At 43.9% G+C, this 25,757-nt stretch overlaps 1 protein-coding gene, 1 long non-coding RNA gene and 1 pseudogene across 8 annotated transcripts in view; 1 reads left to right on the top strand and 2 right to left on the bottom strand.

The window, feature by feature from the left end:
* LOC311587322 overlaps positions 1–359 on the bottom strand; it is a 170,501-nt gene extending 170,142 nt beyond the window's left edge. Inside the window, exon 1 of the long non-coding RNA XR_014775825.1 lies at positions 34–359. This is a non-coding gene — a long non-coding RNA (uncharacterized lncRNA). The remainder of the gene's footprint in view (positions 1–33) is intronic.
* Positions 1–25,757, top strand: part of CLINT1 (clathrin interactor 1) — a 77,171-nt gene that overhangs the window by 11,785 nt on the left and 39,629 nt on the right. For 2 of the 6 annotated variants that reach the window (XM_084763973.1, XM_084763972.1), the window contains exon 1: positions 6,389–6,645. The exons of 1 other annotated variant lie outside the window; for it this stretch is intronic. In XM_084763973.1, coding sequence (XP_084620099.1) covers positions 6,605–6,645 — 41 coding nt within the window. In that variant the 5' untranslated portion in view covers positions 6,389–6,604. Of the gene's footprint in view, positions 1–918; positions 1,019–6,388; positions 6,646–25,757 lie in introns of those variants that run through there. 3 more of the 6 variants (XM_084763977.1, XM_084763975.1, XM_084763974.1) reach the window with 2 other exon arrangements.
* LOC311587321 (large ribosomal subunit protein uL5-like) lies at positions 15,464–16,163 on the bottom strand (annotated as a pseudogene). Its single transcript has one exon. The product of its transcript is annotated as a large ribosomal subunit protein uL5-like (transcript).

Here is a 25,757-nt window from a genome sequence, read left to right as displayed (position 1 = left end):
GTGAATGAGGGCAAGTCTGGATAGTCAACTTACCTGCTGCCTACACGGCAAGCCACTGCAGCCACAGGCTTTTCACAGCTTCTTTCTTGAAGGCTCTTTCCTGCCATTCCTCCTGCCTTCCTTTTCACTTCTGCTCTCCGTAACGTAGCTGTCGGAGGAATTCACACTGCTAGGAAGAATGATACCAGTAAAACCTAAACAGGGCATTCCCAGCTCTGGCAAGGATTGCTTTAGCTTTTGTTTGGTTTGGTCTGAAGATGCAGTCCCTAGCTTCAACTCCCGTGCTTGCGTGGTTGCGTGGTTGCGTCAGAGAGCCCTTCGTTCCTTAATGGTATGACTCCACTAGAGCTGCCCGGTGCCTCTGTGAGGAGGAGGCATGTGACCCATCCAAACCAATCAGCTACCCCTGGAGATGATTAGCCTTGATGGATATATGTTCCAAATTGGGCTGATCAGACTCATTCTCTCTAATGCTGGCCTCCTGGATGAGACAAACTTACCTCAACTGAAAACAAATGGTAACTTATACTCCCATAAGGGCCGAGGCCTTGTTCCTCTCAACCATTTGATGCCTATCTGCATCCAGGTTAAATGAAAATCGGAGGGAGAATCCTGACGACACTTACTAAGTTTCCCAAGCAAGTGTCCCAATTTCTAATGTTTCTACTCTCTTGGTTTTTGTCATTCATTCATTCATTCACTCACTCATTCATTCATTCATTCATGCTACTTTCTTGCCTTGTGCATGCTAGGCAAAAAGCTCTACCCCTGAGGTATATTTTAAGGTCCTCTTATTCTGCCTCAGGTGGTTTTAGATCGTTATGTCACTAGCAAACAAGCATGTGTGGAAGAAACTGAGTCAGAAGCCTGAGAGGTAGACCAGAAGACGCTGGCATTTTCAAAGATGTCCATCAACTGCTGATGGGTAGCTAGGTTTGGGATAGTCTGTGAGCCAAACTCCTTGTTTATAAGGATCATTAAAGGCTTGGATTCATATAAGGGATTTGATAGAAATGAGGTAAGAATTTTCATTCCCTTTTAAGTTTATATTTATGTGCATCTATGGGAGTGTACGGCTATGTGTGTGTCTGGGTGCCTACAGAGGGAACTGTCTTTCTGGAGTTGGAGTTACAAGTGGTTATGGGTGTTGGGGTCCTCTGGAAGACAGCAGGTGCTCTTAACTGCTGACCCATCTATCTACCCATCCCCATAAGGTAGGATTACTCTTTAAGTTTTATTTATTTATTCGTGTGTGTGTGTGTGTGTGTGTGTGTGTGTGTATCTCATGTGTACAGTTGCTTGCAAGAGCCAAAGATCATGATGTCTCCTGTAGCTGGAGTTAAATGTGGTGCCCAATGTCAGTGCTGGGAACTGAACTCGAATCCTCTGGAAGAGCCGTAAGCACTCTTAACCACTGAGCTGGCTTTCCAGCCCCATGAGGTAGACTCTAACAAGCACTGGATTTATGCCAAGATTCGACCTGAGGAGTTTTATATGCTCAATGATATTCAGCAACTAATCTTGCATGTGCCTTGTTCACCCGGTAAACCTTCACTAACTTGTTTGTGTTGCCTAACTTATTTACAGTTATATGTCTGCCGCCCTGTCTAGTGTCTGAAACATAGGGACCCACTAAATACTTGGTAGTGAATGACACTCATGGCTTCATATCATTAATATCAGCAACTCTAGAATGGTAGTACTGTTGCCAACATTTACTGAATATTAATTTTTTGCTAGAATATATTGTCTTAAAATGTCTTTATGAGGTGAAGATGTAAAGTAATTTCTTTACAATCCTATGGCTAGCGAGTGACAAAATAAAGATTCAAAATTTAAATTCAGCCAGCTTGACTCCAAGTCTCCAAGTCTCAGTCAACAAATCTTTAATTAGTTAATTGAGACAGGATCTCTTCATGTAGCACTGGAGGTCTGGAGCTTGCTATGTAGACCAGGCTGGCCTTGAACTCAAGGGGATCCACCTAGTTCAGCCTCCTGAGTGCTGGGAGTAAAGATGTGTACCACAATACCTGGCTATGGAGTTCACAACTCTTTTGTTTTGTGTTTTTGTTTTATTTTGTTTTATTTATTTATTTATTTATTTATTTATTTATTGAGAGAGAGTTTCTCTGTGTTAGCCTTGGATGTCTTGGACTCTCTTTGTAGAACAAGCTGGCCTGCCTCTGCTTCCCGAGTGCTGGGGTTAAAGGCAGCGCCACCACACCCAGCTAGTTCACAACTCTTATGCCACACTTATTAGTTACATTCTTCCTTGTTGAGTTTATAGCCATTCATAATAGGCTATATAAACAATGCCCCAAGAGGTTGCACAATCTATAATCCTTCTGGCATTTTGTGGCAGCCCATATAATAAGTTTAGAAAGGAAGTGTTCTTCCTTCTGAAGAGGGAGAACACTCAGGAGTGATCAAAAATCAAGACTTATGTCCCAAATACAGAAAACCAAGATGTGCAGTTTTATTTTCTGGGCCAACCTGGAAACTACAGAAAAGACACTGAGATGGAATTAGAGGTATAGAAGTTTATTGGGTTGGGTAGAAAGGAAAAAGGGAATTGAGAGCAAAAACAGGTGGCTAGAGTTTCAAGCCCCAAGGCAGTTCTGCCAGCTGTGAAGGGAAAGAAAGAACGAAAGAGTGGGCACAGTGTAGACATTGCAACACAGCTCTGGTTGCCCAGGAGTGAAGGAAGTGAGTGAAACATCGGGCAGAAACAGCCCAGTTCTGGCACACACACATCTGGGAATAAATGGTCCTGGAAGAGAGGCTGTTCAAAGGTGTCAGCCAGCCACACACCTTGCTACTGGCTCTTTGTTTCTTTTTTGTCTGTTTATTGGCCTGCTTGCTTTGTTTACTTCTTTGTTTTCGTTTTGAGTTACCATCCACTCTTTTTTCTTTTCTGAGTGTTTTGCCTGCGTGTCTATCTGTGCACCACTTGTGTGCCTAGTGCCCATGGAAGCTAGAAGACAGCATTAGATCCCCTGGAACTGAAGTTATAGAGGGTTGCTGAGAATCCTCTAGAAGAACACCAGTGATCTTAGCTGCTGAGCCATCTCTCTACCTCCATTTTGTTTTTTTTTTTTTTTTAAGACACACCATGTCATTCTGCAGCTCAGGCTGTCCTGAAATACATTATGTAGCCATGCTGGCCAGGAATTCATGTTAGCCATGCAGGCCCAGAGCTTATGCTATTGCTGCTGACTGAGTACCTTGGCTTAGGATTACAGGTGTGGGCCACCATGCCCCACCCAACCAGCCCTCTTGGAAGTCTTTCTGAGTGATGCTGAGACAGGCAAGCAGAGAAGAATTCAGGAACCTGGGACTCAGCTAGTTTGTGTTCTGCACACACCCCTCTTCAAATAACTCGCTTGACTACCTAGCTCCTCTCCCTGCATGTAGCATAAGACCAAGCCCATCTACGAACAATGCACCCAGAGACCTTAGACCCCTCACCTACATCAAATTACCTGTATTCCCCCCCCCACCCCCCGCCCCGACCCTTGGGAGCGCATTTCTCCCCACTTAACAACAATCAAACGCAGAGGATTTCTGTCCACCCACATTCCCAAGGTACCCAGTATAAAGACTAGACACGCCAATGCAGCCTGAAGTGGGTTGGGGTTCACGAGCAATAAGGCAAAATGATGACCTCAGATGGCCTTTGGGGGACAGCAGCCTATTTACCATCTTATGAGTACTTATGAGAAGGAACATGCTCAGAATAAAAAAAAAATTATCATAAGACTTAATCTACCAATCAAAACAATCACTCCCATTACAGCCTTTAGCCACCAAACCCCTCCTTTTAAACTCTATAGAAGGGGAGGGGGAGGGGAGTGCCAAGCAATAATCAGGGACCTTGAGTCCTTCACTCACTGCTCCCTTGCAGAGTATTCTAATCTTTTATATTGCTTTGCTTTAAAGCAAGTTTTCCTGCCGCTTTGAGAATCAGAGCGAACCCTTATTTCAATTATTTGAATAAGAAGCCAAGAACTTGGAAACCCTAGAACCCCAACTGTGATCTTTGGTAAAAAGTGTTGCCCCTTGACTGCCATGCTGTGCTCTGTGAAAAAAAAAAAAAACAAAAACACTCCCAGGGAAGCACTGGGGAGGCAACCTGAGCTAAGCAGCGATGTCCAATGTCTGTGCGTGTTCATTCCACAGAAGGGACAGAGTCGAATATGTTGTCTTTCTAAGCGCATGTTGGCTTAGTCTTTAAAAGAGTCAGCTCATTTAGTGAAAAATATGTTTTCCCAAGGAGGACTGGGCAGGGCATTTTCTCATTTATTTTTCTACCGTGGACATATATAACTTGCAATAAAGAAGTTACTATGGAAACTGCTCTCAAACTTGCAAGATAAAAAGGTAAAAAAAAAATGGAACAGTCTGCTGATATGCAAATGACTAGTCTCAGGAGGCCACCTTTTAAACAAACCCTTTCTGAGCCTGTTTGGGGACTCTCTAGAGTGACAGGTGGACAGGAAAGGTTTTAGTGTTCCGTTCTAGATGGCCCCCAGTGGACTCTAAACGTGCCACAGGTGACAACTCAGTTTAGGTCTGATTGAGAATAGTAGATGTTCACACTGTGCCTTGTGGATAAATGGTAGCATGGCTGTGCACTGCTGTGAAGAGCCCGGGGTATGAAAGGTCCTTGTTTTGTGTCAAGCCCATTCTGCCCTGTGTCCTCTGGATGGGCCTGTTTGAAAGTTTATTTGCTGAGCTTTTATTAATGCAAAGCAGTTTCTCTTATCTGCCCTGGCCACATTCCACCCTTTGAACCTTGGTCTGGATAATACTTTCAACGGGAAAATTAATTTTTTTCTTTTGAAAGCTCCATTTCTCTGTTTGCCTCTGCACCTCTCTGCCTCCCTTCTCAGCCTATCCCTCCAACTTTCTTAGTGTGATTTCCAGAGCCCCTGTCTTAGGAATATGTGAGCTGGCTTGGTCTTGGTTTCTGCTCTTTGTAGTTCTCAGATTAGTTTGCTTTTTTTTTTTTCAAACCTGCTTCCAATAACCAAGGAAACTCAAACTGAACGGGTGCCTTGCCTAAAGGATCTGGAATCAGAGGGCCTGGGATCTTTGCTACTTGCAGCCTATGTTTTCCCTTCATTGTGAATCTTAGTATTCTTGTGTCCCCTCCCCCAAGAGTTGATCTTCTTACAGCCAGTTCCTTTGTATTGTTCCACTTTTAGCTTACATTCAATCTCCTCAAGGAGCCCTAAATATTCTCTAATGTTATTTTCCTCTGACATCATTGTCTATAACATTATGTTCTTGATTTTGACAAGCACTTATTCTCTCTAATTAAATGTTTTCTTGATTGTTATGTTCCTCCTCCAGTGACCTTTAAGCTTGCAGGGAACTGGAGCCCCAGCTGTAGTTCTCACTTGTACCACCCTGAAGATGCTCAGTAAATAATGGTAGATTTTTTTAAAGTAAAAATTATATATATATATATATATATATATAATCTAAAACTATAATTTTATTTAATATTTAAACAATATTTTTATTTTTGTGTTTTATTTTTGTGTTTTCATATTTTATAAATAGTTAATTAATTTTTAAATGTTAATTTTAAAAACAAGGTCTTATTGTATAACCCTGGCTGACCTGGAACTTCCTCTGTAAACCAGACTGTCATCGAACTCATTTAGATTCCCCTGCCTCTGCCTCCAAGCATTGGGATTAAAGCAGTGCACAGCCAGGGAAGGTAAAACCTATACAATTTAAGGAATTCCCTAAAATGAAATTTAATATTACTTCAAGTTTTATGACAAACTTTGACTAATATAAATAAGTGGAAACGTGATCAGTGGCAATTACTTTAATAGCTCTCAGAGAGCAGCGTGTATGTATGCTTTTAGAAACTAAAACTACAAAGTTATTGGGTATATCACATAAAATACACATAGGTATACTGTGTATATATGGTTTCCCAACTATTGTGAACTGAGTTTCTAAGACTTGCAACAAAATATCCAAGGAGAGTACTAGGTAGGTGTCTAAGTATAAAATCATTGTATCATAGAACTAGAGAGCGAAAGAACTTAGAATAAAATTCTTCTCTAGTCAGGGCTGGAACCTCGGGCTCAGAGATGTAGACGCGTGGATGTTTGGAAGCAAATTCAGGGACACGTGCGTAAATGAAGACCAGGCACACCAATCACAGTCTGTGTAATCTAGCATCAGCACTGCACATCTGAAAAAGCTGAGTGCGAGTAAGTCTTGTAACTGCCGTGAAGGCAATCACCTGGACGCTGTGTGTCAGAGGTCTCCAAACCGCGGCGACCTCAGCCCTCTCGCGCTCCGGGAGCGCAGAGCGCGGACTACAATTCCCGGCGTGCGGCGCGCGGCGCGGGCGGAAAGCCGGCCACTTCCGCCCCACGCAGCGCCGGTGCGGCCGCGTCTCGACGTGTCACCGGCGGCGCCGTGGCTGTGGCCGGGAGAAGGAGCTCCAGCGAGAGAGAGAGTTCGCGGCAGCGGGTGGCGGCGGCGACCCGGACCTGGATCAGCCCCGGCGCGGAGGCGTCCCGGGGTCCGTGGGGAGTAGCGGTGGGCGGCGGCGGGCCGGGCCGCGCGGGGCGCGATGCTGAACATGTGGAAGGTGCGGGAGCTGGTGGACAAAGCGTGAGTATCTGGGGGCAGTTGCGGCCGGGGCCGCGGCGGGGGCGGGGAGCGTGCGCGCGGGGGCATGCGGCACGCCCCCCCACCCCCCAGCCCTGAGGCCTGATGATGGCGACGGCCGCTGCGGGCCTGGGCCTTGGTCCCTGAGCCTCCCGCAGCGCAAAACCCCCCTCCCTGCTGGCGTCCCTGTTCCCTGGGATGTCCTCACCGCGCCTCTACCCTGCCCGGGGCTGGTGGATGCTTTGATCGTACCCAGCCTGGAGTTTGGCCTCCTGGACACCAGGCTGGGCTTGGGGAAGGGGCGCGGGTTGCACCCGTCCCTGGTACCCCTCTGGGTGTAACTCAAGAGACACCTTAGGCCTGGCCGGGTTTGCCCTTTACCTCGTTAGACTCCTTTTAATTTCTAGTGAACCTGCAGTGAAGTGAGTGGGAGGTGTAACAAGTGGTCATTGTGGGCAGGCTGGAGTTGCTCAAGAGGAGACTCGCCCTTTGGGTTTTTCACACTAAGTGAAAGCAGATGACCAGACAACTTTTCATGATTGTTTTTCTCTCTCTAACTTCATTCATTTTGGGTGGATCGCTTGTTTCGTTCGTTTCCATTAAAACATCATTCAAATAAAAATGTCTCTAAAGGAAAAGAAAAGCCAGGTTTATATTTTGTTGACCTACATTTAATTCCTTTCCGACAGAAATAACTCCAGTGCCTTTAGCATACTGAAAAACCCATAACACTTTTAAGTTAAGCATATCGAATATAACAGAAGGTCTTCTAGGTCACCAGGAACTAAGAGTTTAAATATTTAACCAGCCCTCTTCCTTTCGGGTTTTTTGTGATTATGCAATAAGTGTGAAGAAAACAGTTCTTTGAACCACCCACCTAACCTGAAACCAGGAAGTGTAGAAGCTCTTCTTAACCCCAGAAAACAACAGTTCGCAGCGTTTTGAATCAGATAGAGCTAGAGGTTGACGGTGCTTTCAGATTTGTTTTACTACCAAGAAGTCCATGAAGTGCTTAAAAAGTGCTGTTTTCAGAACCCAGAAGAACTGGGTCCGTCACTTTGTAGTACTCCTGTTTTCTTTGGTTCAGAACGAGGATAGTTAGGCCCCTCCTAGGCTGGGAAGATGAAGAGCCAGGGGCTTCCATTTCATACGATTCCTTGTAACACAACACGTGCGTGTCAGTGTGCTTCTGAAAGTGAACGGTTTTCTGACTTTGAAGTAAGGCAGAACCTCGCTGCGAAGCTACAAGTCCCAAACGATTTTCCTTTTAGTGGTTTTATTATTCATTTTTCCATTGAGTGTTCAGAACTTGATGCGAGGCCATTTTGCTATTTGTAAACTCTAGTTTTGGCTGGACGAAGAGAAAAATCACTTCTCTTTCAGCTCCATGGATATTTTCAGTATACCATATAGGAAGAAGAATCCCAACTTAGTGTAAGAGTTGAAGGAAATCTCTACAAAACCGCCACACCTCTGCTTCTAAGGCAGAGGGTAGCTGGAGAAAATGAGGAAGGGATCCACCGGCAGCCCGCCCCAACCAAATGTGTGAAGGGACAGTGAAACACGCCCCCCCCAATCTTTCTTGTTCCCTCCCAGTGTGGATCACAGCCGCAACGCAACTTAAGGATGTGTACAAATGTTGCCACCAAGAACTTTTCCAAAGCCCTTGTGTATAGCTGTCACACTGAAACTAAACCAAGAGTAATTTTTCTGATGAGTGCCCAACATTTGGTTTTCATCTTTAACTAGCAGGAAATGTTCTTCAGAGTGTAAGCATCCTGCAGAAGTGTGTGCTGTTACACTGTATGCTTTAAAGATGGTGCTGGGAGTCAAACTCATTGGTAGAATAGCTGATTGGTTTAAAAGAGGGATGAAGTTACAAGGTAACCGGCAGGGGAGGAAATAGTCAAGCAGTTAGCATGGCCGCCCGGATGGCTAGAGTACCAGAATGCGGGAGGAGTAAGGAGCTGGGGTTTTGGCACTGCCTCTAGCCAGCTCTGTGTGCGATTTGAGGCAGAATGACTCCTAACTTCAGGTTTCTTATTTGTGAAATGATGAGCCTGGGCTAAATATAGCTCCAGATTCATTGGGTATTTGACGAAGTAAGTTTCCCTCAGGAAACAGTAACTACAAGTAGCATTTCACATTAGTAAGCAGGTTATCCTCCAAAGACAGTTAAGTTTGAAAAGTGGGGTTTTGTTTTTGTTGTTGTTGTTAAATGGTACTCAAAGAAGCCTGGAGAGGTGGCTTTCTATTGAGTGTCCTTCTGGAGTACCAGGATGTCATTTCCAGCATCTGTGTCAGGCAGCTAACAATCACCTGAAACTCCAGCTCTCCACAAGTGATCCAAAGCCTCTGGTCGCCATGAGTGCCCACCACACACACACTCATGTCACACACACACACTCACATGGCTAACAATGAAATAAAAAAGAATTTTTTAAAATGGTGATCAAAGGTTGAGGCTGTAACTCAGTGTTGAAGCAAGCACTTGCTTGTATCGTATGTATAAGGCCCTGAGTTCAATCCTAGTGCTGGGGACAGTAAGTTAACTTTCTTAAAAGTTACGGATAATGGCACATACCTGTAATCTCAGCACTTGTGGGGGCAGAAGCAAGAAGACCAGGAATGTAGACCCTTTGAGGTCAGCTGGGCTAAGGAAGACCCTGTCTCGGGGGGAAGGTGAGAATGAGCGATACAGCTGAATGGTAGAGTGCTTGCCTGCTGTGTGGAAGACCTGGGTACTGCAGAGTATAACCAAAACAAATGGCCAGTGAATGCTATATTTAAATGTTCAGTCAATAAGTATAGCTCATGACTCAGGAAAAGTAGGACTTTTAGTGTATATCCACTAGCAAATGTGACTTATTTCAAAAAGATAAATATGCTTTTTCCAAATGTTTCCATTGCCCAGAACAGCCCTTGAGTTCTCTATGGTGGCAGTGCTCAAAAGTCAGGTGAGATTTCAAACGCCAACCCTTGATAAGCCAGAAGCCTTCTTTGGGAAGTCAGGGTACAGTTTCCCTGTCTGAGGTTGTCCCTCCTGGTGGTATGAAATGGGTCTAGAGCAGAACATTATGGAACAGCCACACAGACCAGCCAGAACCAGAGCTCGGGGCACCCATTTCCTCCCATCATGACTGATTGCTCACAAGGCAACTGTGGCAGGAAGGGATAAGTGAAGAAACGTCCAGCTGCAGCTGGCTAGGCATTGTTATCTATAACCAGAATCCAAAACCATAACAAATGGGGTACTTTTATAATTTGTAACCCCAACAAGATATGAATTAAAAGTCCTGAAGCTCTAGCATTTTTTGTGGGAATTTGGAGAATCTGGCAGAAGTGGCATGCATGGTTCTGGTACCAAGAAGCTGCTGCTGGCTCTACAAGCCAACTCACCCTTCTCTTTCCTTCCGGGGAGGCGTGTATTATTGCACCGGCAGCCCTTTCTTAGCATAGTTGTTTAAACAGTCCTTGCTGTGCCAGGTCAAGACCTCTGCAGTAGACAGCCCATGTTAAGTTATTCTCTCAATTATAGCTACCCACCCACCCTTAGTTATTTCCACCAACATACTTTGCTCGTTTTTAATTCCTAGATGTTTATTTAGCTAATGTAATAAAGCTGTGTGTACTGCTGCTGTAGTCTGACTAGCTTCATGGGGAAGCTTTGCTCTTCAGAGAAGAGCGTCTTCAGTTGTTCCAACAGACCGGCACGTCTGTTGTGTCTTAGGTCACTTCTGTGGAACTCGTGCAGTGTGGTCTGTGCGAGGCAGAGAACTTTGCTCCAACTCACTGCAATGTGAACCATTGGTTTTGCTTTCCTTTCATCCCCCGACTCTTGTTTTTCCGATCTTGCCAGCAAGTCTTCATTCAGTTCTTGGAACTTGAAATCAAAGATGAGAAGGTGGTTGTCAGCTCTGATCTTCTGAGAACAACTGCCCCGAACCAGTTGTTGAGAATTGTTGCTGCTGAGACAATGAATTAATTATTCTCCTTTTCTTCTGGTAACAGGACACAAGTAGGTATTAAGAATTTAATTCCAGAGAAAGATGAGTTAGTTTCTCTTCTGCCAGCATTTTTTTCCGGTGTTTTTCAGACACCCCGGTTTCTGTGGTTAGCACTGTTTCTGGGGTGCTTCTTAAAAGGCCTTGCCTGCCCTGTACCTTTTGGTGTGTACTTTAGTTTAGTTTACAAGTAGCTCTTGTGTGTTTACTAGGATGTCCACTACGGCACGTAGCCGTTTTTATCTGAGCCTCCTCTTACTGATCATAGTTCTAGTTTTTACAGTATGGCTTCACAGGTGTGTGTGTGTGTGTGTGTGTGTGTGTGTGTGTGTGTGTGTGTATGCACACACACATGTACACAAGTGCACATGTTCCTGTATTATTTTTAATACTCCTCTATGATATTTAATAATTCCTTTAAGAAAAAGAAAAAATGGTTTAAAAATGACAGTTTAGTTGGTAAAGTGCTTAGTATTTAGGAAGCCATACTTAAAATTTTGTATAATAAAAGTTAAAAATAAGTGCCAGTGCATAGACAAAGATATGAAAAATAAAATAATAAAACTTGTAGAAGATTTTTAAAAGTTTCTTATACTGTGGGCCACAGTCTCGTGTCTTAAGATGGAGCCCAGGGAGCTGGAGTCAGTGGGGGGGGGGGCTTCGTATGTATGTATGTATGTATGTATGTATGTATGTATATGTGCTGGAGACCAAACCCTGGTCCTGGGGAGATCAACACTTGTAACTACTGAGCCCCACCTCTCCAGCCCTGTAACTGGTTTCTAATGTTCTGATTGGTAGATGTATCTCTTAGTTCTCCAGACATGCCAGTCTTCCTGGATTCTCTTAGTCTGTAAGTCAAGCTACACCCTTTTCCCCCTTAAATCTCTTCATACTCATTTGTTTATTGAAGGGCCTTGGTTATTTGCATCTCTCTCCGTCTGGATTTTGAAAATTCTACTCCCATAGTGGTGTATCAATGTTTTTGTCCACTATATTGCCGTGGTAATATGGTGCCCGTAAAATGGTAATTGTGTCTAGTCACTTGGTAGAATTAAGGCTCATTTGAGGGAGCAAGACTGCTCCCTAAATTGGAAGTGCATTTTTATGACTTCTGGTGTTTGAATATGTTACTTAAATGAACTTTCTTTACTTAGCCTACTTCTGTATGTTCATCGATCTTTGCTAGCCAGAGACACTTTCCACCAAATTCAGGTATCTCTAGGCAGTGCTGCAGAATCTGGAAGCCACTGATGGATCAAAGACTAGACATGAATTGGAGTCTTAGGGGCCACTGCTGACAAATAGTACTTGTGGACGTTAGTGCCATACCTCCCGTGTCTCTACTTAAAAAATAAGGCATGGTTTGTTTTTTTTTTTTTTTTTTTTTTTTTTTTTACAGGCTCATGGGTGTTATGCTGAAACCTTTTAAAAATGGTTGATACCTGACACCTTGGGGAATCTGTTGTTACTGCTTTGTTATAGTAATCACTAACGCTAAGGACATTGAGTACAGGGAGAGAACAAAGATACAGTAGATGATTTGCTAGCATGTAAGACCGACGACCTAATGATGAACCTGTTGTTTATGATGGGATTTTTTAAAATGTATATTTATTTTTATATTGTGTCTATGAGTCTTTGATATATGTATGTGCACTGCTTGTGTACAGTTCCTGTGGAGGCCAAAAGGACGCAGATTCTCTAGAACTGGAGTTAGAGACTATTGTGAACTGCCGCATGGGTGCTGAGAAATCCAGGGCCTCTGTAAGCAGCAAGTACTCCTAAGCACTGGCCATCTCCCCAGCCCTCAGTGGGCACTCTTTCTAAAATGGTTTATTTTCTTCTATTGTTTGTTCTTACTTTTCTTTCTTTCTTTATTTTATTCTTGAGAAGGTCTCACTAGGCTAGAACTTGGCTGTGTCATACAGGGTGGCCTCCAACTCTCAATCCTTTCATCTGTTTCTCTCTACCCTGCATGCTGGCATTATAGGTGCGTGCCACCATGCTCAGCCTTTTGTCCTAAGCACTGCTGTGCATGCACTGTGGCATTTTTACCAAATCACGCTTTCACTTGAATATTGGGAAGCATATTGCAGAGTAGTCTTTCAAAAGACATATTGAGAACCCAAGTGTTTGGAAAGACATATTGCAGTTTCCACCTGCCAGTTCCATTGTGCCATTCAGCTTGTTTTGTATTTCCCCAAGATTTCAAAAATACTTCTAATGTAAAACATTTTGTCTAAAACATAAAAAGATTTTATGAATGCCAGTTGGAGCCAACATTTCATCCCTAAGCTGGGCAGTAAGATACCTCCCAGGTATGTAGTAACATACACAGTTTCTCTCTTGTAAAGATTTAGTTACTTTTTCTTTATCTGAAAGTGTGTGCCTACATAAATGTGCACTAAGAGGGCAGAGGGTGTTGGCTTCCTGGATCTGAAGTTACAGGTGGCTGGGACGTGATGGAGAGCAGGGAACCAGCTCTGGTCTTTGCAGAAGCATGTGGTTTTAAGCTGTCTCTTCATTTGCAAGACCCTTAAATGGTTTCAGGCTGGCGCTCTCTATCCCACCATGATCACTTGACAGTGAGTGAGTCGCATATGTGGAGAAGACCTGTTAGGGAAGGGGCTTTTCCAGCTCCGCAGTGCAGCCATTTTCAACTCACTAGGGCTCTTGAGTCGGCAACTTGAGTGCAGGTAAAGGGCTGTAACATAGTCCCATATTAAAGCCAAAATACAACATGTCTGAGTAGATTAAACCAGTGATTTGTTAAACACACATGATTTTGGTAGCGCGCAACAGTAACAGTACGTTTTGTGTTTAACTTAGTCTAGTAATTAATTCAGAATGTCATTTGACATGGATTTTTGTCAAGTTCTTAATTAGAATACTTTAATGCTGTGTATAATTTGAATATAAATGTTTTTGTAGTCTTTTTCTTTTTCTTAAAAAAACAAAACAAGCAAAAAAACTCACTATGTGGCCCTGCCTGGCCTAGAACTCTGTGTAGATGAACTTTGAGAGGCCCTCCCTGTGCCTCCTCAGTGCTGGGAGGCACCAGCCAGCACACCCAACTGTGTTTTCTTTAAGACAATCTTATGTATCCCATACTGTCCCTGAACTTCCAAGTACTGGGGTGACAGGGCAATGCCATCATGCCTGAATTATGTAGGGCTAGGGATTGAACTTGAGGCCCTGCGCATGCAAGACAGGACTTTAGACCCACGGTTCCATGCTTTGTGACATGCACATACCTGGTTGGTCAGTTTCTCACATGCTTTTGTAGCATTTCGCTTAGCTCTAGCAGCTTTGTATTTTTATAGTGGAAAATGACATGCATTGTAAGTTTGGGTGTTCAGTATTTTGTTTTTTGAGACGGAGTCTCTCTGCATAGCTTTGGCTGTCCTGGGACTCGCTATGAAGACCAGATTGACCTTGAACTCACAGGGCCTCATCATATGTCCACGCTGGCTTCAAACTTGGTTGTGATTCCCCTGCCACCATTCATATTTGTCTTTTTTTCAGGTGACATAAAAAGCCAAGTATTATTTGTATTTCAGCCGCCTAAATATTCTTGTTTGGCATGTTTGGGTCATGGTTATATTTAGCTCTGAGAGCGTTTTTGGCATTTAGGTTCATTTACCATGAAGCCAAATAAAAGTTGTAACGGGGCTGGTGTGATGGTTCAGTCACTCAGTGAGTAAAGGCACTTTTCTTTCTTTCCTTTTTTTAGAGTAAAGGCGCTTTTCTTTCTTTCCTTTTTTTAGAGTAAAGGCGCTTTTCTTTCCTTTTTTAAAAGATTCATTTATTTATTTTACGTATGAGTGCTCTATCTGCATGCACACCTGCACGCCAGAAGAGGGCATCAGATCCTAGTATAGATGGTTGTGAGCCACCATGTGGTTGCTGCGAATTGAACTCAGGACCTCTGGGAGAGCAGACAATGCTCTTAACTGCTGAGCCATCTCTCCAGCCCGTAAAGGCACTTTCTATACAAGTCTGGGGACCTGAGTTTGATCTGTGAAACCCATGTGTATCAGTCAGGGTTCTCTATAGACAAAACATGTACAGGCTGCAGTCCAACTAGTCCACCAGTTAGAAGCTGCTCAGTCCCACAAGGCCGGGTGTCTCAGCTGGTCTTCTGAATATGCTGGAATCCCAAACAAGAAGGCTCCAAATGCCAGTGAAGAAATGGAGGTGAGGGCAAGCAGGCAAAGAACAAAAGCTGCCTTCTATATAGACTTCCAGGGGAAGGTATGGCCCAGATTAAAGTTACGTCCTCCCACCTCAAGATCCGAATTAAAGGCCTGTGTCTTCCAGCCTTAAGATCTGGATCAAAGGTGTGTGCCTTCTGCCTCAAAAGTCTGGACTAGAAATGAATTCACCTACTTCAAATCAAGCAGAAAATCTCTCCCAGGCATGCCCTCCATTTCTGGATTGTTCATTCCAGACGTAGTCAAGTTGACAACCAAGAACAGCCATCACGCCATGTAAGGGTAGAAAACAAGAAATGACTCCACAAAGTTGTCCTCCAACCTCCACACATGTACTATGGCGTGAACACTCTCTCACATCCTGTGCACATACAGTAGTAATGATGGAGTTTTATTTAAGACACCTTGTAGAGTCTCAGCGCACCCCCCTAAAATATTTAGCCAGCACTACATGTGGTGGTACACTCCTGCAGCTTGGTGCCAAGGGGCCAAAGGCTGGAGAATCATAGCCTCCAGGCTCCCTGGACTACATGACATAGACACATCTGCTGAAAGCAAAAATACCCATCAGTTCTGCTCAGAATCCTTCAGTGGCGCCTCCTCTTACCTCTATGATCAGATTCTCCCTGTGACCTTATCTCCCACCACTGCCTGGAGCAGGTTTTTGTTTGTTTGTTTGTTTTGTTTTTGTTTTTTGTTTTGTTTTGTTTTGCATTTCTGAGAAATTTTTATTGGCCATTTGAATAAAATGTATTTGCCAGGAAGGATGATCCCATCGTACTTCTGCTAGAACCAGCGCATGGCCTCCTCTTTGCTGACCATGTGCTTGGCCCCAATGCAGCCTGTCCTGTGTCTTGTCTGCGATGCTGAAACCTGGCCTACCCAGCACCACATAGAAGTCCAGGTCGTAGATGCCAACGCTTGGGTCGTATTTGATGCCCAGATCAATGTATTCTTGAATCCCAAAACCAAAGTTTCCAGTATCCGAGAAGTTATTTTTCTGTAATTCATACTCCCGCACCTTCAGGCCTTTCTCCAGAATTTCTTCTGCCTTGACTCCACGCACTGTGCAGTGCACAGCGATCTTTTCATTTCTCCTGATGCCAAAGGACCTGGCGGTGTACCTGGCTTTGGAAAACACAGGCGTGTGGCCTGTGAGCTGCTCCAACAGCTTGGCTGCCCGTGTCAGTCTGTCTCCGTTCTCCCCCACGCAGATATTGAGGCAGAGCTTGCGGATGTGAAGTTCTTGCATGGGGTTCTCCTTTTCACCCTGATATTGTGCCATGATGGAGAACAGGAAGAGAGGGGGGCAGTATTTTATAACCTGCACTCACACACATTGTTCCTGGGCCTGCCTTCCTCTGTTGACATGCACGTGTCTGCTTCAGTTCTTGTTCTTTTTAATTGCTAAGGGCTAGAATATCATGATGTACAGTGGGCTGTTAATAAATGTTTTTGAATGAAGTTGTTAAACTTGCTAACTTAGTATCTGTTAGGCTGTCCTTTAAATCAGGGCATTTTTAGTAATAAAGGCCAACAGTGACTGGCCATTTGTTAGGTGCCAAGTAAATGACAGTCAGTGTTCACCTCCCTCTCTTCCTTCCTTCTTCCTTCTTTCCTTCCAGAAATTTTGGGCAGAGGCCTAAAGAGAAGCCGTAGCAGTTAAGAGCACTTGATTCCTTTGCAGAGGACCTGGGTTCAATTCCCAGAACCCACATGGTGGCTCACAACCATTCATAACTCCAGTCCCAAGGGATCTAAAGCCTCTCCTGACCTCTGAGGGCACCAGGCATACATATGGCTCACTACAGGCCAAATATTGATTCGTATACAATAAGTTGGGTGTTTTGTTTTGTTTTGTCTTTTGTTTTTAATTTGGGGCTAGGGAGAGGACTCAGTGTTTAAGAGTATTCGTTGCTCCCTTAGAACACCTGAGTTTATAGCTCCTAGCATCCACTTAGTGGCTCAACCATCTGCAGCTCTAGCTATAGGGCTCAAATACTCTCTTCTGGCCTCTGTGAACACAGGCACACATATATTCTTTTTTAAATCTTTAAAAATAATAAAATCTTCTTGAAGTACCTTTACTGTTCAATGATTTCATACATGTATACCGTGTAGCTTGACCACACACACCCTTGGCTGCCTGTTCCCACAGGTTTACTTTTCTAGTGAGGAAATAGGCTACAGAGGTCCAGGGACATTCCTTGGGTAACAGACCTGTCTAGGCTAAAACCACAGCCACCTGCTTTTAGGACATAACATCTGTGGTCTTTGCCAGTTCCCCAAAGCATCACCCAACAAGCTTGTCTTGTTTGTTATCCTAAAGGGAAGTTACTGGTATACACCTTCTACAGATTGAGACTTACCTGGGAAAGTATTTACTACTACTCAAGACTCAGCAGCAACCTTGACAGTTACCCCTTTTTCCCATGTACCTTCCATACAAGAAAAATCTGTTCTCCTGCAATATCCCACACACCATCTGTTACGTTAGCTGCTCCAAAATGAAGGGAAAACAGCTGTTTTCATATGTGAAGGAGGAAACTGGCACTGTTGTCATGAAGGCATTCTCTAGCGTCAGTCTCAAAGACTGTTGTCCCATTTGTGGGAAGTATCCACTGCAGAACCAGTGGTCCTCCGTGAAGAACTTCCACAACTCTCCTAGTTTCCCAGTCCTTCAGTTTTTGTGTTTGGTTGTTTTTTGTTTTTTTTTGTTTTCTGAGACAAGGTTTCTTTGTGTGGCCTTGGCTGTCCTGGACTCGCTTTGTAGACCAGGCTGGCCTCGAACTCACAGCCATCCACCTGCCTCTGCCTCCTGAGCGCTGGGATTAAAGGCGTGCGACACCACACCCGTCCTAGTCCTTTGGGTTTTGTACTATGGCCACTTTGATGTGCCTATCCTGATTTGATTACTATCTACTTTTCCTAATGTTTCTTATGTTCAAAATGGACCACATAGCGATAGCATCTTAGATTTTATCAACCTGACTAGATACTGTGCTTTTCTAATAGGTTCCAGATATTTAAATGTTACTTAGTAACTGAAATACACTGTTGAGAGCTAGTAGTCATCATACTTTGGGAACTCTTACTAGTATGAGCCCTGCAGATTGCTGGATAACATGAAACCAGACCTTAGGGTTCTAGTGCACTCTCTGGCTCAGTGCAGTTGCACATGAAAAAGAACCAATGCTCTATGGGATGTTGTTCCAGTTTGGATACTTCAAGTGTGGCACAAAGCCTGACCCAGAAGAACCAGGCAGAGCCAGAGCCTGATGAAGTCCTAGTGTTCAAACATCACACGTGGAGTCAGAGTCTTAAGTCCCAAGTCAGATGACACCCTTTGCGGGTGATAAGCTGCTCCCAGGTGGTCCAAGCCTCTGATGGTATCAGTGGGCACTCGATTGCACAGATGGGAAGTTCTCTTCTGCCCTTAGCAGTACAAATGAAAAGGAGGCTGGGTACAGTGACACACATCTGTCATCCCAGCACTTGGGAAGTGGATCAGGAAATCAAGGTCAGCCATGGCTGACTAGCAAGTGTGTGGCTTGCCTGAGCTGCACAAGACCTGTTTGTGTCCATGAAGGTCACTGGTGTCATGGACATCCCCTGTTGAAGTACAGATTCCTACTGGCTTTCTGTTGGGAGTCTTTCAGAATCATAGACTGCCAGTTAGTGTTGATGCTTGGTACTGGATCTGAGATTAATTGGGCAGTAGTGACAACAGTTTATAAGAGGTCAAACTACAGTGTGGCGCATTAGTGTCTGCGGAGAATTTCTGCCTCCTGACTGCAGGCTCTTTGATCATTCTGCTGTATGGCTTTCCTTGGAAGGCTTACTTATCCAAGTTGTTTTAAGTTTTTCATGTTGGATAAAGCTACTTGAGCATGATGTTTTAAATAAGGTACCACTATATTTGGCACACCGTGAGTGTACCAAAGCTGACCAGATTTCCTTGGGTTTCAGTTTATCTTTTCATGAGTTGTCGTTAGGAGCCTGGAAGGGAAGACATCCGCTTCTGTGTGAACTAGGCGTGGTCAGCCTGTGGATCTGCTAGACAACTAAACCAGCTGATGCACTGGGAAGAGATGCCGTCATGTGCTCTCAGTAGATTTTTGTTCTTCAGTTTTTAAAATTTTGTTATTGAGAGATAGCTTTAAAAGTCATAACCCATGGTCATCAAGGTGGCTCAGGTGCTTGTTGCCAAGCCTGATAATCTGAGTTCAGTTTCCAGAACCAGCATGGCAGCAGGAGAGAACCAGCTTCTACAAGTTGTCCTCTGGCTTCTACATATTAACACTTATCACCACAAATTAACTTTTTTTTTTTTTTTTTTTTTTTTTTTGTCTTTTTGAGACAGGGTTTCTCTGTGTAGCCTTGGCTGTCCTGGACTCGCTTTGTAGACCAGGCTGGCCTCGAACTCACAGCGATCCGCCTGCCTCTGCCTCCCGAGTGCTGGGACTAAAGGCGTGCGCCACCACGCCCGGCTCACAAATTAACTTTTTAAAAGTTATGACCCAAAGGTTTTAAAGTTACATAATAACAGTATTTTTCAGGTTAGTTTTAGTTCACAGGAATTTAAAATTTATTTACCTGAGCATGGTGACACAGACCTTTAATGCCAGCACTTCACTTGCGAGGCAGAGTCAGAGTCTGTGAGTTTGAGGCCAGCCTGTTCTAGACTAGCCAGAGCTACATAGTAAAACCCTGTACGTACGTACGTACATGCATACATACATGCATACAAACAATATGATACTTTTATAACATTTTAACATCTTAAAGGTAGCAGTTTTACTATTAAAAATTACTGTAAGTGCCTATTTTATTATGCTTGTAAAAATTAGGATTGGAATCTATCATGCAAATAAAATGCATAGACTATTCATTTTTAAAAGTACATTGGGGGCTGGAGAGAGGGCTCAGTGGTTTAAGAGCCCTGTCTGCTCTTCCAAAGGTCCTGAGTTCAATTCCCAGCAACCACATGTGGCTCACAACCACCTATACTGAGATCTGGTGCCCTCTTCTGGCCTGGCGTGCAAGCTCACATGCAGGCAGAACATTGTATAAATAATAAATCTTTAAAAAATAAATAAATAAAATAAAAGTACATTGGATATTTGATCTATTTGTGAAACAGTTTAACAAATGATGCCCCCGCTGAGAGTACCACCATGGTATCCTTCTTTTTTTTTTTTTTAAATCAGTTTACTGAAAAGCAGTTAATCTGCATACAACATTATTGAGATAGGTCGTGGAACATAAACTGATCATTTTTAGCTGTTCTGTAGCACCTAGCATTTTGGAGCATAGGAAGTAAGAGCATTTTTTCCCACAGCCCAGGCTGTCCTAAAACTTAACATCTTACCAAGGATGATCTTGAACTCCTCCTCCTCCCCCTCCCTGTTGCTGAAATGACAGGTGTGAGCTAGCACTCCTGGTGTTATGTGGTGTCATGGATAGAACCCAGGCCCTCCTGCATGCTGGGCTAGCACTCTACCAACTAAGCTATATCTCTTGTTCCTGATTTGCATTTAATTTTAACTTTAATCTTTAAATGCATTATATTGCAGTGTATCATTTGAGTTTATTGCACACCTAGGGGCCAGTAGAAGGTGTCAGAGCCCCCAGGAGTCACAGACAGTTGTGAGCCACCATGTACTGCTGGAAACTGACCACAGATCCTCTCCAAGAGCAAGATGTGCTCTTATATTCTATGCCAAATCGGGAGGCAGAGGCAGGTAGATCTCTGTAAGTTAAGAGTCAGCCTGGTCTATAAAGTGAGTCCTGGACAGCTAAAGCTACACCAAGAAACCCTGTCTCAAAAAAACAAAACAAAACAAAAAATAACATATGACTACTTATATTATTTCCACCTTTTCCTCTTTCCCTTCCATCTTCTCCTATGTTCTTAATACATGGCCTTTTTTATAATTATTATTTTATATATACAGATACGTGTAATACATATGTATGTACATGTATGTATATATGTGTATATATACACATATTTTTATAAAATTATATAAATACATGTGTGTGCATATATATCCATTTAGTGTGGCTCACGTGTATATGTATTTAAGGATGACCACTTGGGTTTGGAAAATCTACCAGGAGGCCCTTGGAGAAAACTTACTCTCCCTCACTCAGCACATTGATTGCCTGTATTTCTTCATCTAATGTAGGGCCTTGTGAAGCTTCCCTGGTGTGTCAACAGGTGTGGTCACCATGCAGGTCTTGTTTCAGCAATCATACTGTTAAGATTTCATGGGTACAGCCTCTTTGTCGAGTCTAGAAGACACTGTTTAGCAGCCGATATTCTGAGTGTGTGTGTGTGTGTGTGTGTGTGTGTGTGTTTGAAGTGAAAGTTCTAAGAATTATGACAGGAGCATTTCTGAACCCCTTGTCTGTACTGGCCAGCATTTACACGCTTGTCTGTGATCCTTCTCCCCACGTATAGACACATACTCTGATCTGCATGAGAAGAGGTTGCTTAAACTGTGCCCTTCCTGTACTAAGCAAGATTCTCAGCATGGCTTCATAATTTCAATCTTAAAAGAACATGGTTTATGAAAACAGCGAGTGCATTGCAGAGGCTCAGAGGCTAACAGCACATCTATGTATCTGTTTTTTCCTTGTTTTTTTCCCCCACAGCAACATAATTTGCTTTCCTTAAATCAATTAGGTATGAACAGACAACAATCAGAGCGTATTTATTCTGATTATGTCGATAAGGGGCTCTCAGAGAAGGCATTCCTGCTCGTAGCACTTCCTGTCCCTGCTCACACCTGCGCTCAGCACTCCTGTTGCACTGCAGCCTCCTTTATCTTTAACTGATTACTCAGTAAGAGTCTCAATTATGGCAGCAGTGTTCTAATTAGAATGCTAGCTGTTGGCACTTCATTTAGCAACTAGGAGTGTGAAGTAGCTGTTCTGAAGTTTGTGTAAGTAAGAGTTAGCACTGTATCTGCAGATAGTCTAAGGTCGCATGTTGTGCTTTCCTTTCGAACTAAACAGACCTCTCATTTGGAATGTGAGATCATTTTGAGTAAAGTTGGAGAGGAACTGCGTGTATGTTGGGAGTAGCATTTTCCCAGCAATTAAAAAAGATGTGTATGCCAGCACTCAGGAGACTGAGCTGCGGAATCATGAGTTCTGATTTTTGTAACACTGGCTGGCTTTGAACTGGCAGTGTTCCTGCCCCAGCTTCCCAAGTGCTGGGATTATACGTCTGTCCCACTGAACCCAGCACAGATACAGTTTCTTAATTTCCTGTTTCTTTTTATGTGTGTGCATGTTGTAAGCGTGTGTGCATTCACCTGTGGGGGCTACAGTTTGGAATCGCGATGTCCTTCTCATTCACTTCTGTACTCCCCACTTTTTTCCCCCTTTGAGACAGAGTCTCTCATTGAACCTAGCTAGAGTTAGCCATTTCACTAGAGTAGCTGGCTAGCTAGCCCCTAAGACCCTTGTTGGATCACGTCACACATGCCATGTCCGGCTTTTGCTTGGGAGCTGGCAGCTCAAGTTCAGGTCCTCATGATTGAACAACAAGCACTTCATGCGTGGAGCCATCTCCCTAGAAGAGCTGGCCGGGAAGATGGCCCAGTGGATAAAGGTGCTTGTCATGTAAGCGGTCCAACCTGAGTTTAATCCCCAGAATCCGTAATGCTGAAAAGGAGCTAGCTCTGAGAAGTTGGCCTCTGACCTGCACTTGTGCACTGTGGTCTTTGTGTTCTCCACTCACCCCAGTTAACAACAGCAGCAACGACAGACCCTTCAATAAGAGAGCTTGAGCTACAGATGTTGCTTGTTCCCTAGGTCATCATTATATGGTGATGAATCTAAAGTATTTTGTGTGCATACATATGTATGTATGCATTATACCTATGGATCAAACCCACGACTTCCCATAAATTCTGTTATGAAACCTACCCCTTAAAAGTTACCTTTTGTTGTTCATTTGTTTTTGTTGTGTGTGCCCTTGCTGGTGGGACTCAGTTCTCTTCTGTGATGTAGGTTCCAGGGGTTAAACTCAGGTTGTCAGCCTCGGCAGCAAGTACCTTTATCCTCTATGCCATCTCACCTGTCCTTTAACTTTGTTCTTGGTGCTTATGTAATCTGATGAGTAACTATCTCATGTCAGATGCCCACATCCAAAGATCAAAATGTTGTAACGGGAATACAGGAAACCACAGGATAGTTTATTGAATGAATAATTACCTTTTACTTGGCTCTTTTGTGGGTACTTGAGTTGTAAAAATGTTTAGGTAGAGGCACAGATGAAAGCAGTAGTTGGGGGCGGACATGGCTCATGTTAAAGCACTTACCCTTGCAGAGGACCTGGGCTAAGTTCTCGGCAACCACACAATGGCTCATAAACGCCTATAACTCCTGACTCCTCTTCTGGGGCATCTAACGCCCTCTTTTGCTCACTGTGGGCACTGCAAACGTGGTTTACGTAGTTAAGTGGACATACATATACATATAAATAAAATAAAGTTCAAGGAGCACTAGTTGATCAGTAAGCGTGAAGATCTAGCCAATGGACAGCACATTCGCCACAGTTGTGTGGAGAGCAGGGACAGACTCTGACATGAACTCTGGTGCCTCCTATTTGACCACGTCCCCTTGGTCGGGTGGCCTGGTGGCACTCGGAGGAAGGGGAAGCAGACTACCAGGATGAGACCTGGTAGGCTGTGATCATATGGTGGGGGAGGACGTCCCCTTGTGTCACAGACCTAGGGGAGGGGTATAGGGTGAAGAGGGAGGATAACAAGTGAGATGTAATCCGGATAAATTACAAAACAGAACAAAAAGAGACTGAAATAGAGTGAGGATGAGGGCTTTTCTCTTCTGAGAATATGCCACTTCCAGTAAGACTGAATGAATGGTAGGGTGCATAAACAGTAGGGGAGTGCTCCAGGGAGTGATCAGGGTTCTGAGGAGACAGTGGGTGGCACGTGGCAGAGCAGAGAAGGGGAGTGCTTACATGGATCTGTAAGGGATATGTATTTGTCCTGAGAATTGTAAGACACTTGAGGGGTTTTGAAAAGCAAGAGACTGAAATGACCCCAAATGTGTCCCTTACCCTGATGCTGAGTTGTATATTGACTGGGGAGGGTTGTTGAAATCATGACTGTGACATAACACTGAATAGCAGTCTCTAGAGCCATACTGCCTGACCACCCTGTGGGTCCAGTTCACCTTCTGTAAAATAGATATTAAATTAATAGTACCTTCCTTCAGGGACTAAATAAATTGTCATCCACTCTATTAGAGTTCTGTGTATTAAAGAGATTTTTATTTGAATGTAAGTGTACACACACACAACACATGCGTACACATGAGACACCATCTTAGTCACTGTTTCTGGGAAGAGACATCATGACCAGAGCAACTCTTACAAAAGAAAGCATTTAACTGGAGGCTGGCCTACAGTTTCAGAGGGTTAGGCCATTAGCACCACGGCGGGACACAGGCAGACAGAGGGCTGAAGAAGTAGCTGATCCTCAGGCAGCAGGGAGAGAGACTGGGTCTGGCTTGGGCTTTTGAAACCCAGTGACACACTTCCTCCAGGAAGGCCACACCTACTCCAACAAGGCACTTCCTATTCCTTCGCAAGTAGTGCCACTCTCTGATGACTTAAGTATTCCTATATATGGGGCTGTGGAAGCCATTCTTACTCATGTCGCCACAACCCTGCCTGTGCGCGTCCAAGGCAGCCAGAAGAGGGTGTGGCACTTGTGGAGTTAGGTGGAGTTAAGGCAGTTGTGAGCCACCTGAAATAGTTGTTGGGAACTGAGCTCTAGTCTCTGGCAGAACAGCAAGCATTCTGGTTGTTTTCAAGACAGGGTTTCTCTGTGTAGCCTTGGCTGTCTTGGAACTCAACTCTGTAGGCTAGACTGGTTTGGAACTCACAGAAATCCACTTGCCTCTGCCTCCCTAGTGCTGGGATTAAAGGCCTGCGCCACCACTGCCTGGCTTTGTAGCAAGCACTCTTAAGTTATGTATTTGAAAAGAAACCAACAGTAAACAAGTAATATAGCTGCGTTATGGGGGAGAAAGTGAAGCCATTGTGTCTTGCGATTGATTCGCTGTACTTTGGAGGGAACCCAATAGTATTTCTCTCTGCTACACAAGCAATGGCAGCTTTGTGCAGTTCTTCCATGGGAACAGATTGTGCAGAGAAGAACACAGTTCCAGCGTGGAAGTGTTTCAGTAAACAAGCCTCCATGCAAAGAATGAGACATGAGAGACTTTCTGCATGTGTGAAACAACATCCAACATCCATGGTGATGCCTGGGTCTTCATGTAGCACTGAGCAGGAGAAGGGAGGAGGCTTAATGGAGTGTTCAAGTATCCCTTTAAGTTGTATGTTTCTAACTTAGTTCTTCAGTGTTTCTGTGAGGCACACAGCTCCTGCCACTGAGGTAATTTCAGGTCATATAACCAATCCAGTCCAAGCTCCACATGACCCCTGGACCATGATGGTCAGCATCAACCACCCCACGGCCCACCTAGTGTGGGGCTGCTTATTAAGACTTCCATGCATTTATCCTCAGTATGCTTTGGGTTGGGGGTTGTTTTAATTTCCTCTCAGTCTCAACTTTTTTTTTTTTTTTTTTTACCTTCCAGCCCACTTCTGTCTAACAACATAATTTCATTTTTGTATTTGCTTCTCAAGTCAGTTTTTAAGTGTTCATTTATCTGTTTTGGGTGCTAGGAGTTGAACCCTAAGCTACCAGTAAGGCATCCATTGTTGGGTGCTGAGAGAAATCCACATGTATAAGATAAGAGCATTCAGTCCTCATTAGGGCTTCTAACGTTATTATCAACAGAATTAGCAAGAACTAAGTAAGCCCTTGTTCCTAGGTAAAAAGAGTTA

Source organism: Acomys minous, assembly GCF_964271855.1.
Source record: "Acomys minous genome assembly, chromosome: 16".
Classification (NCBI taxonomy): domain Eukaryota; kingdom Metazoa; phylum Chordata; class Mammalia; order Rodentia; family Muridae; genus Acomys; species Acomys minous.
The sequence above is the reverse complement of the archived record's forward strand: the minus strand, read 5'-3'. Positions and strand labels throughout refer to the sequence as shown.